This window comes from Anolis carolinensis, chromosome 1 (genome assembly GCF_035594765.1).
Source record: "Anolis carolinensis isolate JA03-04 chromosome 1, rAnoCar3.1.pri, whole genome shotgun sequence".
Lineage (NCBI taxonomy): Eukaryota > Metazoa > Chordata > Lepidosauria > Squamata > Dactyloidae > Anolis > Anolis carolinensis.
In genome coordinates, this window is record NC_085841.1 from 238,804,643 (window position 1) to 238,823,710 (window position 19,068).

General features: G+C 42.3%; 2 protein-coding genes across 3 annotated transcripts in view; one reads left to right on the forward strand and one right to left on the reverse strand.

Annotated features, from left to right (window-relative positions):
- Positions 1-14,940, reverse strand: part of slc4a3 (solute carrier family 4 member 3) — a 55,553-nt gene extending 40,613 nt beyond the window's left edge. Inside the window, exons 1-3 of one of the 2 annotated variants that reach the window (XM_062967224.1) lie at positions 14,406-14,940; positions 7,271-7,423; positions 2,636-2,792 (exon numbers count right to left, since the gene is read on the reverse strand). In XM_062967224.1, the coding sequence (XP_062823294.1) occupies positions 2,636-2,792; positions 7,271-7,324 (211 nt within the window). In that variant the 5' untranslated portion in view covers positions 7,325-7,423; positions 14,406-14,940. Of the gene's footprint in view, positions 1-2,635; positions 2,793-7,270; positions 7,424-14,333 lie in introns of both variants that reach the window. The other variant, XM_062967225.1, reaches the window with a different exon arrangement.
- stk11ip (serine/threonine kinase 11 interacting protein) overlaps positions 7,803-19,068 on the forward strand; it is a 63,179-nt gene continuing 51,913 nt past the window's right edge. Inside the window, exon 1 of the mRNA XM_062967232.1 lies at positions 7,803-7,901. The gene's annotated coding sequence lies outside the window, so the exon portion shown is untranslated. The remainder of the gene's footprint in view (positions 7,902-19,068) is intronic.

A 19,068-nucleotide genomic window follows, 5' to 3' on the forward strand; every position in this document is an offset into this window, starting at 1 on the left:
TTCATGTTTAGACTTGGGTCCCATCTCCAAGATATCTCATCATGTACAAATATGTACATACAGGTATTCCAAAATCCACAAAAATCCAAAACATTTCTGGTCCTAAGCATTTTGGATAAAGGGTACTCAAACTGTATTAACCAGTAGTTTCCAAGATCAAATGGGATCTGTGCCTTTAGGCTATGGGGTTATAGTCCTTTACAAATTGCCAACCACACTCCCCAAATAACTTAATGGAATTTGCCAAGCAACTCTGTTTCAGATTAGATGCCAGCCAACCTTTTTGTTTTGTTTTTGTTTGTTTACTTTGTAGTCATGAGATAATTCACCCTCTCAGATCCAGGGTTAGTAACAGCTAAAGCCAGGTGCTAAACAGTAAGTTCCTCATATACTAACTCACAAAACATTATATTAAAGCTAGGCAGCCATATCCCTCCCACCACTCTGGTTAGATGCTTTTATAGAGCAAATAGTTTAACCTCTCCCAAGAAAATAAGCAATGTCATGGGCGACTGTGAATAAAAATCTTCATTCTTATTAGCAGTCCTGCTTAGAAAGTGATGAATTCATTCTTAGGCCATAACATGATCAATCAAAGCTGAGCATTATGGAACCCATCCACAAACGCTTTATAAAAAGAAAAAGAAAGGAACGCATCTTCCTCAAGTGAGGTCATGTCTCAATAAAGATTATAGCATACCAAACTGATAGCTTAAATCAACCTTCTGGCTGAAAGGCAGACATATATCTATCAGCTTTTTTCCAAACTAGACCGCAATCTAGGGCAAAATTAAAGCTCAGAGGCCCTCTTCTTGATTCCATTGGGAGAACTCAAATAACTAAATGGGACAAGACATCATCTGCAGCAACCTGCCTCAACCCACATAAGGAAAAAACAGGCATCTTTTGGTGTACTTCTTAATTCTACTGTTGGTTGATTTCAATTTTTTCTGTTTCCTGAAGACCAGAAAAGCCTTATAATGGATGTTTGTGCATTTTTGTTTGTTTTATATATGCTTTAAATTGCCTAATGGTTTATATTTAGGTTTTGCCATAAATAAAAATATAAACTAATCAAGAAAAAAATTAAAACTTGGAAATTGAGATATGAAAGAATCAGTTTTAAGCCTATAGCAAAATGCCTAAGTGGAAGCTTTTGCATTATGATACAAGAAAATAAATTCTTTCTTTTGCTGTCAATCAAAACTGCTTAATTGAAGGGAAATGAAGAAAGAAGGTATAGTAAGTGCAACAATGTAAGTACACTGAGAGCAATGCATTTAGGCCTGCATCACAAAGGAACATTGTTAATAAGACTTTGGCAAGAGCTATACATAACAATCACACATATCCATACATGATGCTGGAAATTCATTTTCACAGCTGGTTCATGATATGGTACCCTGAGATCTCTGTGGAGGCAGATAGAATTTTTAAAACTTTGAGATTCCTCTTGGGTTTACAAGAGAAATAGCTAAAGTACATTTCACCAAAAATACAGACAAAAACATCTGCACCATAGGCAACAAACAGACTATCAGGCCTAAGACCATGGTGTCCATAACTTAATGCCCCAAATTATGATGCATCTATCATAATCAGTTTTCCAAGCTCCCTCGTTTGCCTGAAGGCATACATGTAAACTTTCTGTTCCTTGCTAAAGGTGCTCTAACCACCATACTCCATGGTCAAAAAGATGTCTATGTCTGCCTATCACTTTACTAAATGGGATGGGAGACACACAAATTATCATGGAGTTGTTTGCTTCCGGGTCAGGATATCTTGGAGAAAAATGAGAAGTATGTCCCAAAGAATATTTTATGCAACGGAGAAAGAACATATTGAATTTCTTTTGCTGCCTTTGTTCCCATTCCCTTTATGGCCAAGAGGAGCATAGCCCTTTATCTGCAATGACCTTCCATCATGGCTACTGTAGACGCCACCTCAAGCAGGATACAAACTTGTAATACAAAACTCTGAGATTTTCCTTCCCCTGCATGATTTTTTACTCTATTTGCATGATAAAGAAGCCAGTAGGGTTTGAAATCTAGTGTTGTTATTTGTGGGCCAGATAAAGCAATGCTGCCAAGTTTCTTTGAATTTAATTCTAATTTGTTGTAGCCAACACAGCTACTCTTATACAATGAGTCATCAACATTGGCTACATTCAAAATACAATGATACTGGAGACATTGGAAATGTCAAATATTTTAAAATATTTCAAACCTTGAAAATTTGAAATTTGCAGTTTTGAAAGCTATTATGGAAATCAAATTGTAATGGTAAAAGTTGAAATATACTACTAAATGTTTCATATCCCCACATGTCACCAATTTTAAAATTAAATATCTGTGGGTTTTAAAATACAAAGTTAGGTCTCGTTTTACCATTTTCGTTCATTTAGGTTCTCGCTAGGATGAGTATACTCCATTGAAATTCTTCCAAACTTGATAATATGGAGAAAATGGCTGGAAAGCCATCCATAGAGTGGTAAACTATGTGTTAATCTGTTCTGCAGATGACTAGGAAGACTGGCAACTGGGCCTCTCATATAATTAAGAACAGTTCATACCTGAAAGTGTTGTTGGTCTGCACTGTGATAGTAAGCTAAGGTAGGTTTACAAGACATACGTACATTCAAAGTCACTCTCACTGTAACTGCGGCCATGTTTTTCCTGGTCTCTGAGCACAGACTTGCTGATCAGGTCTCCAAACCGTTCAACTCCCAAGGTCTTGTCCAAATCCTCCTCGTCTTCAGGGACAGGAAAAGCTGTCTCAGCATCCTCACCATCCTGCACATGATTCAGCAGAAGAGACAGTTAAACAGTGTTTATATATGGACCCTTAACATGTCAATACTCTGATACTCTTTCTCCGGTCCTCCCAACAGCCCCTTGATCCACATTTCACAATAATGCAGCCAAAAAAGAAGCCATAGGCAAATTCCAGTCTCCTTTGATATTCACTTTAAAGCTTCAACTAACATTGATCTGCCTTTAAAATATTGTCCTAACCTAATGAAATACCTGCCTTTAAAATATTGTCCTAACCCGGTGGTTCTCAACCTTTGAGCTTCCAGGTGTTTTGGATTTCAGCTCCCAGAAATCCCAGCCATTTTATCAGCTGTTAGGAATTGTGAGGGGCCCCTGGTGGCACAGTGTGTTAAAGCGCTGAACTGCTGAACTTGCGGACCAAAAGGTGCCAGGTTCAAATCCTGGGAGCGGAATGAGCGCCTGCAGTTAGCTCCAGCTCCTGCCAACCTAGCAGTTCAAAAACATACAAATGTGAGTAGATCAATAGGTACCACTCAGGCAGGAAGGTAATGGCGCTCCATGCAGTCATGTCGGCTACATGATCTTGGAGATGTCTATGGACAACGCCGGCTCTTCGGCTTAGAAATGGAGATGAGCACCAACCCCCAGAATCGGTCACGACTGGACTTAGCATCAGGGGAAACCTTTACCTTTTACTGGGAGCTGAAGTCCAAAACACCTGGAGGCCCAAAGGTTGGGAACCATTGTCCTAACCTATAAATCACCCACACTTCAGAATTAAAGCGGTTTGACACCACTTTAACTACCAGGACTCTATCCCATGGGATTTATAGTTTGCTACGGCACCCGGGTTCTCTGACAGAGAAGGGTAAACATATCACAAAAAGACAACTCCCATAATTCAATAGCATTGGGCCATGACGGTTACAGTGGTGTAGACTGCTATAATTGTGCAGTGCGGATAAAGCCAGCCTCTGTCTTCAACCCTAGTTTGGCATTGCAATGAAGTTTCTGAGGGAGACAGCGAATGGCTCAGAAACACGAATACAAAATCTCACAATTCAAGACTTCACTATCCTCACTCTTCACTTCATTTAGGCGAGGAGGCACAATGGGTTAAAACCTTGTGCCGGCTGGACTGCTGACCTGAAGGTAGGGTCGTTGACCTGAAGGTTGCCAGTTCGAATCTGCGAGATGGGTGGGCTCCCGTCTGTCAGTTCTAGCTTTTGGGGGACATGACAGAAGCCTCCCAGCAGGATGGTAACACATCTGGGCGTTCCCTAGGCAACATCTCTGTAGACGGCCAACTCTCTCACATCAGAAGGGACTTGCAGTATGTTCTCAAGTCGCTTCTGACATGATTAAAAAAACCTTCCATTTAGACTGAGAATCTTGAAATTTGGTATTTAAACTCCAACTTGGGCATTTGGGAGTGGAGAAGATCCCATGATCTCCAAAGGGGCAAGGTAGAAAATAAAAGAGTCTGGGTAAATAGCGATTTACCTCCAGAGACAGGGACAACAGGAAATTATAGGCCAGAGTCCACAGGGGAGGTGGGCTATGGCATATTACACTTGTACGATGTGCCCTATTGGCTGACTGCACACCTGTGTGGGGCTCTTAGCCTTTTTCTCCCATCCTGTCTTATTACAGGCGGAGTCTTCATCACAGGCTGCGTCCCCTGACATGCGCTACCTCAAGGCCTCCGACTTTTTGGTCTCTGCCACAGCCGTTCGACTTTTAAGGCTCTTTGGTACAGTCCCTTTCGGTCAGTCAGGGATTATTTTTTATGACTCTTATTTTGGGCTCTTTCCAATCCTCGGCTGCAATACCGCTGGCTTTTCAAAGAAAAACCCTGTCACCGTAGAGCCTGAAACGCCAGTGCCAAGCTGTTGTGGACTCCTCCGTTGCCATGGCAACACAGTAGGCCCGGCAATGACAGGTCTCTGCTGAACCAGAATGAGGAGCAAACAGGCCTCCGCTGAACAGTCTCCCAACACCTGCCTCCACACCAACAGGCAGGAGAAGGGAGGCTCTGTGCAACTCAATTTCAGCATTATTATTCTTGTTTCTGGGCAGACAGGACTGTTGCATCCAGCCTTAATTAGAGGCGAGGCTCAGCTCTGGAATTTGGTTTCAATGGCAGGACTAATCCCCATCGCATGGAAACGGGGCCTGTAAGAAGATGAAGAGCACACTGCAGTCGACACTGAGCCTATCCCACACTTCTGACATTATGGAGAAATGCTTCCCGGGTTAGGCATAGTGACAGTATCAAGGCCAGATATCACCATGTGCCTGGAGGCATCTTTGAATCTCAGTACTTGTAATTTTAGAATTTAAGGACAGGGTTGCTGTGAGTTTTCTGGGCTGTATGGCCATGTTCCAGAAGCATTCTCTGCTGACGTTTCGCTCACATCTATGGCAGGCATCCTCAGAGGTTGTGAGGTCTGATCTCACAACCTCTGAGGATGCCTGCCATAGATGTGCCATAGGTGTGGGCAAAACGTCAGGAGAGAATGCTTCTGGAACATGGTCATACAGCCCGGAAAACTCATAACAACCCAGCAATTTAAGGATAGTTCTGAACCATAGCTTCTAATGGATCTTGAAGGAACCAATAAAAAATAATTTGGTTCTGGTCCAAGGCAGGGGTTTTTTAATACTTTTTTCACCCATGACCCTTTTCCATCCAATAAATTGTTACATGGTATATAAAGATATAAACTGCATTTATTGAGGATCAATGAGCATTTGCAAAGCTTGCTAAACAGTCTGATTTTCCTTTTTGCGAAGTACAACTGAAGCATCTTCTGCAGAGTCCACTGTAAACAATGCACATTGTTGCTAACAGATTTGTGTAAATGGGTGACATTTAGAAACATCTTAGGTAAAGGTCGTGTCCAACTCTGGGGGTTAGTGCTCATCTCAACTCGAAGTGCCGGCATTGTCCGTAGGCACCTCCAAGGTCATATGGCCGGCATGACTGCATGGACTGCTATTACCTTTCTGCCAAAGTGGTACCTATTGATCTACTCACATTTGCATGTTTTCGAACTGCTAGGTTGGTAGAAACTGGGGCTAACAGCGGGAGCTCACCCCACTCCTCGAATTTGAATTGCTGATCTTTTGGTCAGCAAGTTCAGCAGCTCAGCGGTTTAACCCACTGGCCACTGGGGATCAGAAATATCTTACTGTTGCTAAATTTTTCGTGACCCCAACAATGAGCTAAAGAGGCCCCATTTGAAGTTGAGACCCATAGTTTAAGAAGCAGTGGTCTAAGGTGCAGTTCTGCTGACATGACATCATATTCCCTACTTCTAGGGAGTAAAACATATAGAGAGAAAGGGAGAAAGATTCCCATTTTAATAAATGCAGCTTAACAAGATCCATTCCGCATTTAGAAAATAGAAACAAAGCAAAAACCAACTACAGTAGTGTCTCACTTATCCAACACTCGCTTATCCAACGTTCTGGATTATCCAACGCATTTTTGTAGTAAATTTTTTCAATACATTGTGATATTTTGGTGCTAAAGTCGTAAATACAGTAATTACTACATAGCATTATTGCATATTGAACTACTTTTTCTGTCAAATTTGTTGTATAACATGATGTTTTGGTGCTTAATTTGTAAAATCATAACCTTAATCCCTCCTTATTATCCAACATATTCGCTTATCCAACATTCTGCCGGCCCGTTTATGTTGGATAAGCGAGACTCTACTGTATTTTAAACAGAGATGTATCTAACAATATCACAAAATCACTATAGTCCATTTAATGTGTCAGAAATTTTTAGCAACTACTCTTTGACCCAGAGATCATAAATTGAATACCAGCAATAGTTCAGCCGGGGTAATCTTGCAACAATAGTTGCAGACTGAATGTCTCCATGTCCAAATTACTACATGTAGGATATCTAGATCTCTATCACACAGCTGTTTTTCACTGACCAGAGGTAAGTTACAAGTTATGTCATAGTGGCAATAGATCGGCAATATATTTATGAGGTTCAGATGTTGCTCAACTGCAATGCTGGAATGGTGTAGGATCACAGCAGCCTAAGTCAACGAAGGGACTATGGAAGTTAACTTTTAAGGTAGCTGCAGTAGAAATGGCCATAAAACCTTAAGGGGATTCATCCCTCCAGCATAGAATATACCAGTTGTTCCCACTAAGCACTCTAGTGCTAGTCAATTCAGTTTGCGGCTGCAAAATCATCAAAGTTTTGTAGTACATTACCAAGGAAGAAAGACTATAGAGGCCATAACAATCTCAGCTTTAAAATGCCTTGGGGCTTGTACTGAGAATCTGTAATGATTTCCTCTCTAGAGACTTAGGAAGTAGTAAGTTGTAGACTTTCTTAATCATATAATGTATTGATTCAGAAAAGTCTGAGCAAAACTACCAGCAAGTGTGTGGCTTCAGTAATCTATACATAGTTCCTAGTTGCCAAATCTTTTCATTCTCCAAGTTCTTGTGCAATCAATCACCTGTGGCACAGTAGTGAAGATCCTTCCCAAAGGAGCCGTATTTCCAGCTGCCATCTTGGTTTATGCTCTATGGGCCGTCATGCAATGTTTGGACCAATATCAACCTTTCTCTTTCATTAGCAAGCACCCAGTAAGTCTGAGGCGTGGCATAACCTGTGGGGAAAAGACAGAATTCACAATAAATTCATGGAAAGGGCAAGGGGCATGCCATGGTTACGGTTGTGACAAATAGGAGCTAATGGAAAGTCAGAGCCACTGTGCAGACTCATGCGACACCCTTATGCAAGACGCAACGTTCTAAATTAATTATAAGCACTCAGAAAAATGACCTGGAGATTGCTGCAGACAGCTCAACAACTTGCTTGGCTCAGATTGCATGTGACTGAGTGTCAGGATGTAAAAGGAATGGCATGGAGCACAATAGTAATGACAGTCTAATAATGTCCTCCACTGAAGAGTCATGTGCCACTCTGGTCACCAGTGTGGGGGGTGGGGGTGGGAATGGATTGATCCCTGGGTAAGACTATGATGCTGAGGAAATGCCTCTTTGTGGAGAGACGGAGATAAACTGAGGCCTTCAGAAGCAAAGTGAGATGACACAACAGATGTTAGCAAATAACAAACAGTAAAGGTAAGTAAAACAATTCCAGAGCTAAAAGGCAGCCATTTATAACTAATCAAAGAAGCATGGTGAGTAATTCCTCCATTTGCCATTTGCGTAATCCCTACGTAGCTACTGGGTCTTACAGAGCACCAACTTAATAGCCCTCCTGGGATTTTCTGACATCTCTTCAAAATAGTTGGACAGAGGATTGCACTGCTTGATCCTTACTGGATTTAAATAGGACTCTAGAGAATTTTGTTTATTTGTTCCCCACTTAATTTTAAAAAAATCTCAATACAGGTTTAAGTTATTGGTTGCCTTTCCATATCTGTCTGTTCCAGTTGATCCAAGCATTCAAATTAACTATAGCTGGTGGCTTGTTTTCTCTAAGACAGGCAGGAGCTACATGTGAGCAGAGACAAAAGTTTCCCCTAGCAATGAGATTATGAGTAGCTAAGGGTCACATTAAACAAGCAGTGCAGATTATGGGCTAGTGTGAAAAGTAAAGAAATAGTGACATTCAATAAATAAGCTTAAGTATACACACATTATTTCTGATTTTACAGACAGCTATCCAAATAAGAAAAAAATAAGAGTTCAGGGTGGGGAGCAGGGACTCCTGAAAACATAACTTCAGCACACAGTAACTATCAAAGTCCTATCTACATTTAATCTCTAAATGTCTAAATATTTTCTCTTCTCCAATAATAGAGTCTGATATAGATACACAATCAAAACATTCCCAACACATAGCTATCCAGCATCTGTTTAAAAACCTCCAAGGAAGGAGACCCCCATCATGCTCTAAAACAGCATATTCTGTTGACCAACAGCAATTACCATCTGCAACAACATTTATTACGGTCCATAGACCCATCAGAAACAATTACCATCCGAAAGTTCTTCCTAATGTTTAGGTGGAATCTTATTTCCTGTACTTTGAATCCATTGCCCTGTTTTCAAATTTCTGGAGCCGCAGAAAATAAGCTTGTCCCTTCTTCAATATGACATCATTTGAAACATTTAAACATGTTTATCATATCATCCCTGACTTTCAGTAACTGAAGGCAAAGGTATTTATGAGCCTTCATATCATCCACACTCACATCTAGTTTTTTTCAGTTCCATGCCTCTATCAGTGAATCAGAAGCACCCAAACACAAGGCAATGGCTTTTGCATGCCCAGAAGCCTGACCAGGTATGCAAAAGTATATTTGTTTATAATGGGGGGAGGGGAGCTACTTAAATAAGTCGTAAAAACAAATAGTGTTCAAGGACCATTTGTGTTGCAGATCCCCATCTTTGTGGTCTATCACTGAGCTATGATCTTTTTCATCTATGGATAGGACTTAATTTGCTGTGAACTTTGTCCCTAAAACCTGTTTTCAGAGCCCTTATTCAGAAGCCTCTTGGTGCATGCAAAGCATTCTTCCATCACAACTGAAAGTCTTTCACATGAATCATCAGCAACCTTTTCCTCAATATTTGCATCAATAAATCTGCCCATATATCTGTGGAATTAGTTGGGAAGATTTTAAGGTCAAAGAATTAAAACAAGGTATACAGCAATACTGGTCATTATTTTTTTCAAAAATGCAAAATCCCTGTTAGGCCAAACATCAGGGAATGGAAAAGTACAAACTTTCAAGTATTACTTACAATGAAAACTTGAGTCTCAGTACTGGAGCACAGGCATTAAAATCAACTAGATAAATTTCTGATTCAGTATGTGTACAACAGACATAACCTGAAAATGCTTGGAGAAAATTGGCTGAATGGAGTACTGGTGGATTTGAGAAGAGAAATGTGAATAGCTGGCTACAATGCTTGATGATTGTTGGGAGGTTAAGATTTAAATATCAATTCAGTCATAAAGTGCTGAGTGACTTTGGATCTGTCTCAAAAAGTCATTTTGGGATATGTGCCACCCAAGGCTCATTGAATAATACTTGAGATTAAAATAATTAAAATGATTTTTAAAACCCTGAAATTGTAGGTATATGATATTATTAGACTCGGGACCATCTAACAGAGTATTATCAATACAAGTGAGCATCCCTTATCCATTATGCTTGAAACTGGAAGAATCCGGGAATATTTTTTTTAATAGATTTTGGAATTCCGGTATTTTGAGATAGATAGATAGATAGATAGATAGATAGATAGATAGACAGACAGACAGATCCCATCTCCAAAATAGGTCTGTCTGTCTATGTTCAAACACAAATTTAATTTATGTTTCTTATTCAGTTTATACACATAGCCTGAAGTAATTTGATGCAATATTTTAATAATTTGGTGTATGAAATAAAGTGTGTGTACACTGAATCATTATAATACAAAGGTTTCACTCCCCTAGCCACTCATGGGGACAATTTTGCATTTTTGAGAATTTTGGATTTCTGGAAAAGGGATGTTCAACCTGTAATGACTGGCAACTTCTCAACCACTGCAACCTCCAAGAGCGGAATTCTCTGTCTTCTGCTGCATTACTAGTTAACTTGAGATGCCATGGATTTGGGTTCCAATTTGGAAAAAAAGTGGGGTATGAATCAAATACCTGGGATCTTCAGTATGCAAATGATGTACTTTATCACTGAACCCTAGGCTAACTTTCTGGTCAGTGCAGAATCCATCTTTACACAAAGATTCCTTAGTTGGATTTATACCTGGCCCAAAAGTAACAATTCTGCATTGCAGCAATTTGTTGGGGTCCTTGCTCCAAAGGACAAGACACAAACCAATGGATTAAAATGATGAAGAGAGACAGTCTATCTAAAAATTAGGAAAGCATTTTTCTGCCCAGAAGAGATGTCAAACAATTAAATACACAGCCTTGGAATATGAGGATCTTTCCTTCATTGAAGGTTTCAGAGCAGGGAAGGGTTGTCAGTGGATTGGGATCACGGTCCAGAGTGGCTCTGGGTTTATGTACACCTGGTGGCTCTGGGTTTATGTACAGCTGACAGCAGAAGAGATGGAGAATAGGAAGCAGCAGCAACGGAGCTCCATTAGTCAGCCAGATCAATGCTTTTGGATAATATTCCTCTTACACTTCAGGAAGTTTTTTTTCTAGGAGTTGGGGAAAGAGGAGTAAGGATGCCAACATTTTCATGGCATTGCCTCTCTTCCTAGATAAGTAAAAACTGGACGAGTGATGCCTATTCCATCACTGTACAGTAGAAAAAGTTTCATGTGCTGGATTTCTGGGTTTTGTGCAATTGTTAAGAGAGTCAGCAATCCTTGTTGAGAACAACTGACAAGGAAATTAATATATTACAGCCATTTGTTGTGGTCATTTCCTCTAAAGGCTCCTGGTAATGGACCAGATGGGGCCAGTGGCCTAATGAATAAAGCAGTTTCTTGGCTTGTGTGGCCTTTTATAGCCTTGCTGATAGTGTCCCTTTCCCTCATATTAGCTTATATCATCTTACTGATCACTTGGACTCCTTCGTTGACTTGCCTTCCAGACCCCTCTTTTATGTTTAAACGCTGAATGGAGCTGTACATAGTCTTTTTATTTCATATGTATACGTTGTTAGGTATACTGAGGGCATGGCTCATAACCAGGGCTTATTAGACCTATTGCAATAAACAAGGAAATCAAGAGGTAGAAGCGGACAGATTTGATTAAAGGCAGCATCACTCCCAAATGACAGGCTGTTGGCGCCAAAGGGAAACCAACACAGAGGGACTAAAGAATGTATCCCAAGCAAAACAGCAGGAGGCAACATCTCAGAGTATCACATAGCCCTTTCACAAAGTTCAGGTTTTTGCCAGAGGAGGAAAGAGACCAGGTTTTCAATGGGGAATTGAAGGCATGGACCACAAGCACAAGCTGAGATAATGCGCAATAGGTGGAACAAATCTAGAGGCACAAAAGAAAACAAAACACAGACATGCCAAATTTGCTGTAGCATATCCATATTGACTGATAAGTCACTACCACAGAGTTTTCCAAACTGTGTGTTGTGACATGTTTGTGTGTTGGCTGGAGTGTGTAAGTTTGTCGTGCACAAATATATTTTTAAATATATAAATGAAAAGTTTTATGAGACACATTTGTGTCCCCATACATTTTGTTGTTACAGTGCGTTGCTATGAGTTTTCCGAGCGGTATGGCCATGTTCCAGAAGCATTCTCTCCTGATGTTTCACACACATCTATGGCAGGCATTCTCAGAGGTGTGAGTTCTGTTGGAAACTAAGAATGTAGGGTTTATATTTCTGTGGAAAGTCCAGGCTGGGAGAAAGAACTCTCATCTGTTGAGGCAAGTGTGAATGTTGCAAATGATCACCTTGATTAGCATTTAATGTCCTTGCAGATTCAAAGCCTGGCTGCTTCCAGCCTAAGGGAATCCTTTGTTGGAAGGTGTTATTTGTTTATTTATTTATTTACAGCATTTATATTCCGCCCTTCTCACCCTGAAGGGGACTCAGGGCAGATCACATTACACATATAGGCAAACATTCAATGCCTTTTAACATAGAACAAAGACAAACAAACATAGGCTCCGAGCGGTCTCAAACTCATGACCTCCTGGTCAGAGTGATTCATTGCAGTTAATTGTAGCTGGCTTGCTCTCCCTCCTACGCCACAGCCGGGGCCCTGTTAGCTGGCCCTGATAGTTTTTTGTCTCGAATTCCCATCTTCAGAGTGTTGTTTTTTACTTACTGTCCTGATTTTAGAGTTTTTTAAAAATACTGGTAGCCTGATTTTGTTCATGTTCACGGTTTCCTCCTTTCTGTTGAAATTGTCTACATGCTTGTGGGTTTCAATGGCTTCAGCTAACACCTCCCAACAAAGGATCCTCTCAGGCAGGAAGCAGCCAGGCTTTGAATCTGCAAGGCCATTAAATGCTAATCAAGGTGATGAATTGCAACATTCACACTTGCTTCAAACAGATAAGAGTTCTTTCTCCCAGCCTGGACTTTCTACAGAAATATAAATCTCACTTTTCTAGTTTCAAACAGAACTCACACCTCTGAGGATGCCTGCCATAGATGTGGGCGAAACGTCAGGAGAGGATGCTTCTGGAACATGGCCATACAGCCCGGAAAACTCACAGCAATCCAGTGATTCTGGCCATGAAAGCCTTCAACAACGTTTTGTTGTTACCGTTTACCATATATATGTGTCCGTATCTGTTATAAAGGGTTGGTTTATCCTCCACTTTGTTCACAAAACTGAATGACTGTGTCACAAAATGATGCATGTCTAAAATGTGTGTTGCCAGCATGTGATATTTATAAAGCTTTACACTAGTGCAGTGATTTTCAACCTGTGGGTCCCCAGATGTTTTGGCCTTCAACTCCCAGAAATCCTTAACAGCTGGTAAACTGGCTGGGATTTCTGAGAGTTGTAGGCCAAAAAACTGGGGACCCACAGGTTGAGAATCACTGCCCTAGTGGGTCATCTCATCAGAAGTCCTGGGGCTAAACAATGTCCGCCTGATAGCCACTGCTTCTGACTTGGTTCATGCTCCCCCTCTATTCTGCCTTGGTCAGATCACACCTGGAATACTGTGTCCAATTCTGGGCACCGCAATTGAAGGGAGATGTTGACAAGCTGGAAAGTGTCCAGAGGGGGGCAACTAAAATGATCAAGGGTCTGGAGAACAAGCCCTATGAGGAGTGGCTTAAAGAACTAAGCATGTTTAGCCTGCAGAAGAGAAGGCTGAGAGGAGACATGATAGCCATGTACACGTACGTGAAGGAAAGTCATAGGGAGGAGGGAGCAAGCTTGTTTTCTGCTGCCCTGCAGACTAGGACGCAGAACAATGGCTTCAAACTACATGAAAGGAGATTCCACCTGAACATTAGGAAGAACTTCCTCACTGTGAGAGCTGTTCAGCACTGGAACTCTCTCCCCTAGATTGTGGTGGAGGCTCCTTCTTTGGAGGCTTTTAAGCAGAGGCTGGATGGCCATCTGTCTGGGGTGCTTTGAATGCGATTTCCTGCTTCTTGGCAGGGGGTTGGACTGGATGGCCCATGAGATCTCTTCCAATTCTATGATTCTATGATTCTATGATTCTACTGATTCTCAAGGTGTGGAGTGCCATGAGGGAAACGCACACTAGGCATCCTCTCTCCTGCAAAATTATATTCTCCTGCTCAAATCAACCCTGATTCTGGTGCTGAAGTGCCATGCTCAGGAGAGGGCACATTCTAGGAGGGCGTATTGGTGGTGATGGTGGTGGTGGTGGGGAGGGGGGGGGCACAACTCTGAGGCATGCACACACACAGAGGCACACCCACCAGGCCTCTCCTGCCAAGGTCCACCTGACTTCCCCCATCAGATCCCCCCTTGCGGATGCGCAGCCTGCCTTTCTTCGCCCAGGAGCATCAAAACTCTTTCGCCTGTGGAAACGGGTCTGGCTCCGTTCAGACGTGGAGCATCGCGAAGATGCGGCCCGGGAGGGGGGGGGGGGGCGGGGGAGGAGGGGAGCCCTGGCTGTACCTCGCAGCTGCGGAGAAAGAGAGCTCCTTGCCTCCGAGGGCCAGGGGTCCGGGGGATGCGCGCCGCCCTCACCTCTGCGGCGGCTGCTGCGGGCCTCTCCGGGGCTCCTCTCCTGGCGCTGGGGGTCCCTCAACATGTGTCCATTCCCCCGCTGGAGGCTCAGGTGGGGCGGCGGGGTCAGGCACCTCCTCCTCCTCCTCCTCCTCGTCTTCTTCTTCTTCAGCGCATCAGCTTCCTGCTCCTCCTGCAGGCAGCCATCCGCCGCTCGGGGCTCTGCTTGGAGACGCGCCTCACATTGGCTGCTCGGGCTCCTTGATTTACAATTCTGCGTGGCGAGCGGCGAGGCGATGAGTCACCCGCCGCTTTTCTCTCCCCCTCCCCAACCCTCCTCCTTTCCTTTTTGCCGGAGCGATGGGCGACCCGGGAAAGGCGGAGGGAGGGAGGGAGGGAGGGCGAGAGAGGAGAGGCAGGCCGGGATGCCTTGGCACAGCCTCCTTGCCAGCCCCGCGCCCACTTGGCCTGGCACCGGCCCTCCTCGCCTCCACAGGTCCGGAGCCACGCGTGGCGTACCGGAGCGCGGGTCGTGCCTCCCTCCGCTGCATCGACACCGTCTAATCATTGAGGCGCTTTGACACCGCTTTGACTGCCAGAGCTCGAGGCTGTGGAATCCTGGGAGTTGTGGTTTGAGGTGGTCTTCAGCCCTCTCTGCCGAAGAAGGCAGGCGCCTCACCAGACTACAGAAAGCCATAGAATTTGAAGATACAGTAGAGTTTGTTATCCATTGTTGGGAGGTGTTAGCTGGCTCTGGTTGTTTCATGTCTGGAATTCCTGTTTTCGGGGTGTTTGTTCTTTATTTACTGTCCTGATTTTGGAGATTTTTAAATACTGGTAGCCAGATATATATACTGTACCTCCAGGGCTATCCAACTCAATCCGATTCTGCCATGCAATCGAAGCACTCCCGACAGATGGTCATCCAGCCTTGGCTTAAAAACCTCCAGAGAAGGAGACTCCACTACAGTCCCAGGACCCTTCCAGACAGCCTTATATCCCAGAATATCAAGACAAAAAACAAAACAAAAAAACCAACAAAAAAAACCCCAAATACTCACATTACCTGAGTGTGGACTCAGATAATAATAATATACAGTAGAGTCTCACTTATCCAACATAAACGGGCCGGCAGAACGTTGGATAAGCAAATATGTTGGATAGTAAGAAGAGATGAAGGAGAAGCCTATTTAACATCAAATTAGGTCAATGATGGGCAACCTTTTGAACTTGGTGTGTCAAAATTCACCAAAAAACCTAGCATGACTTGGGTGGTGTGTCACTTTGAGAAAAAAACCCATAATTTCTCAATACAGTAGAGTCTCACTTATCCAACACTCGCTTATCCAACGTTCTGGATTATCCAACGCATTTTTGTAGTAAATCTTTTCAATACATTGTGATATTTTGGTGCTAAAGTCGTAAATACAGTAATTACTACATAGCATTATTGCATATTGAACTACTTTTTCTGTCAAATTTGTTGTATAACATGATGTTTTGGTGCTTAATTTGTAAAATCATAACCTAATTTGATGTTTAATAGGCTTCTCCTTAATCTCTCCTTATTATCCAACATATTTGCTTATCCAACGTTCTGCCAGCCCATTTATGATTGATAAGTGAGACTCTACTGTACCTCCAGGGCTATCCAACTCAATCCTATTCTGCCATGCAATCGAAGCACTCCCGACAGATGGCCATCCAGCCTTGGCTTAAAAACTCCCAGAGAAGGAGACTCCACTACAGTCAGGACCCTTCCACACAGCCTTATATCCCAGAATATCAAGGTAAAGAAAAAACAAAACCTCACATTACCCGAGTGTGGACTCAGATAATAATAATATACAGTAGAGTCTCACTTATCCAACATAAACGGGCCGGCAGAATGTTGGATAAGCGAATATGTTGGATAATAAGGAGAGATGAAGGAGAAGCCTATTTAACATCAAATTAGGTCAGTGATGGGCAACCTTTTGCACTTGGTGTGTCAAAATTCACCAAAAAACCTAGCATGACTTGGGTAGTGTGTCACTTTGAGAAAAAAAACCATAATTTCGCAATATGTATAGTTTAAATAACAAAAATGTATAATTGTAATATATAACTGTATTTAATAAATCAAAAACTGTTTACTACCATTATTTCCATGTACAACAATCTATGGTACCTCTTGCAGTTTCCATGCTGATTTCTCTCTATTCTAGTTTCAATGTATCATGAATAATATAATAATAATATAATGGTAATAATATGATAATATACTACAATAATAATAGAATGAGATCATATATATAAATGTAATGTGCATAATTCCCATGGAGTAAACAACAAAACCACTGGACCAAATCACACCAAATTTGGCCACAAAAGACATAGTCATCCAATCAATCTGCATGCAGCAGTGTGTCAACAAAAATGGTTAGGCGTGTCAGTGCTGACACGCATGTCATAGGTTGGCCATCACTGAATTAGGTTATGATTTTACAAATTAAGCACCAAAACATGTTATACAACAAATTTGACAGAAAAAGTAGTTCAATATGCAGCAATGCTACGTAGTAATTACTGTATTTATGAATTTAGCACTCAAAAATCACGATATATTGAAAATATTGACTACAAAAATGTGTTGGATAATCCAGAACGTTGGATAAGCGAATGTTGGATAAGTGAGACTTTACTGTACCTCCAGGGCTATCCAACTCAATCCTATTCTGACATGCAATCAAAGCACTCCCGATAGATGGCCATCCAGCCTTGACTTAAAACTTCCAGAGAAGGAGACTCCACTACAGTCCCAGGACCCTTCCAGACAGCCTTATATCCCAGAATATCAAGGCAAAAAAAAATCTCACATTACCTGAGTGTGGATTCAGATAATAATAATATAATAAGTTTTTTTAATATCCCGCCCCATCTCTCCGAAGGGACTCGGGGTGGCTCACATGGGGCCAAGCCCAACAACATACAATAAAATACAACAGTATAAAATACACAATATAAAATACAACAATATAAAATACATAACAATCACAGTAGATCAATAACACAGCTAGGAGCTTCCGGTGGCCTGGGGATAAAATCCTTATGACTTGAAGGTTGGGTTGCTGACCTGAAGGCTGCCAGGTTCGAGTCCCACCCAGGGAGAGCGTGGATGAGCTCCCTCTATCAGCTCCAACTCCATGCGGAGACATGAGAGAAGCCTCCCACAAGGATGGTAAAACATCAAAACATCTGGGCGTCCCCAGGCAACGTCCTTGCAGATGGCCAATTCTCTCACTCCAGAAGCAACTCCGGTTGCTCCTGACATGAAAATAATAATAATAATAATAATAATAATAATAATAATAATAATAATACAGCTTCAACTGAGTAAAAACATGGCCATTAAAAGTGGTGATAACATGGCGCTTCAGTTCAAAGCAGATATTGTGGGATCTTCTTCCAGGATATTTTGGGATGTAGGGCTGTGTGGAAGGGCCCCCAGGCAGCCTGTTCCATTGCGGAACAGCTCCTACCGTAGGAAGTTTTCCTTATGTTTTGCTGAAATCTTTTTTCCTGCATTGTGAATCCATCGCTCTGTTGTGTCTTAGGCCCCTTCCACACAGCTGAATAAAACCCCACATTATCTGCTTTGAATTGGAATACATGTGAACTGGGTTATTAGTGTGGACTCAGATAACCCAGTTCAAAGCAGATATTGTGGGATTTTTTTGTCTTGACATTCTGGGTTATATGGCTGTGTGGCCATGGAACAGGCCACGGAACAACAGACTGGTTCAAGATTGGGAAAGGAGTACGGCAGGGCTGTATACTCTCACCCTACTTATTCAACTTGTGTGCAGAACACATCATGCAACATGCAGGGCTTGATGAATCCAAGGCTGGAGTTAAAATAGCTGGAAGAACCATAAACAACCTTAGATATGCAGATGATACCACTCTGATGGCTTGAAGTGAGGAAGAGCTGAGGAGCCTTATCACCAAAGTGAAAGAAGAAAGTGCAAAAGCCGGGCTGCAGTTAAACATCAAGAAAACCAAGATTATGGCAACCAGACTGATTGATAACTGGCAAATAGATGGAGAAGACGTGGAAGCAGTGACAGACTTTGTATTTCTAGGCACAAAGATTACTGCGGAAACAGACTGCAGCCAGGAAATCAGAAGAGGTTTACTTCTTGGGAGAAGAGCAATGACCAACCTCAATAAAATAGTAAAGAGTAGAGACATCACACTAGCAACGAAGGTCCACATATTTAAAGCAATGGTATTCCCCATAGTAACCTATGGATGCGAGACCTGGACCATAAGGAAGGCTGAGCGAAGGAAGATAGATGCTTTTGAAATGTGGTGTTGAAGGAAAATTCTGAGAGTGCCTTGGGCCGCAAGAAGATCCAACCAGTCCATACTCCAGGAAATAATGCCCAACTGCTCACTGGAGGGAAGGATATTAGAGGCAAAGATGAAGCACTTTGGCAACATCACGAGAAGACAGGAAAGCTTGGAGAAAATAATGATGCTGGGGAAAATGGGAGGAAAAAGAAAAAGGGGCCGACCAAGAGCATGGTGGATGGATGGTATCCTTGAAGTGACTGGCTTGACCCTGAAGGAGCTGGGGGCGGCCACGGCCTGGCCAACAGGGACCTCTGGCATGGGCAGGTCCATGAGGCCACAAAGAGTC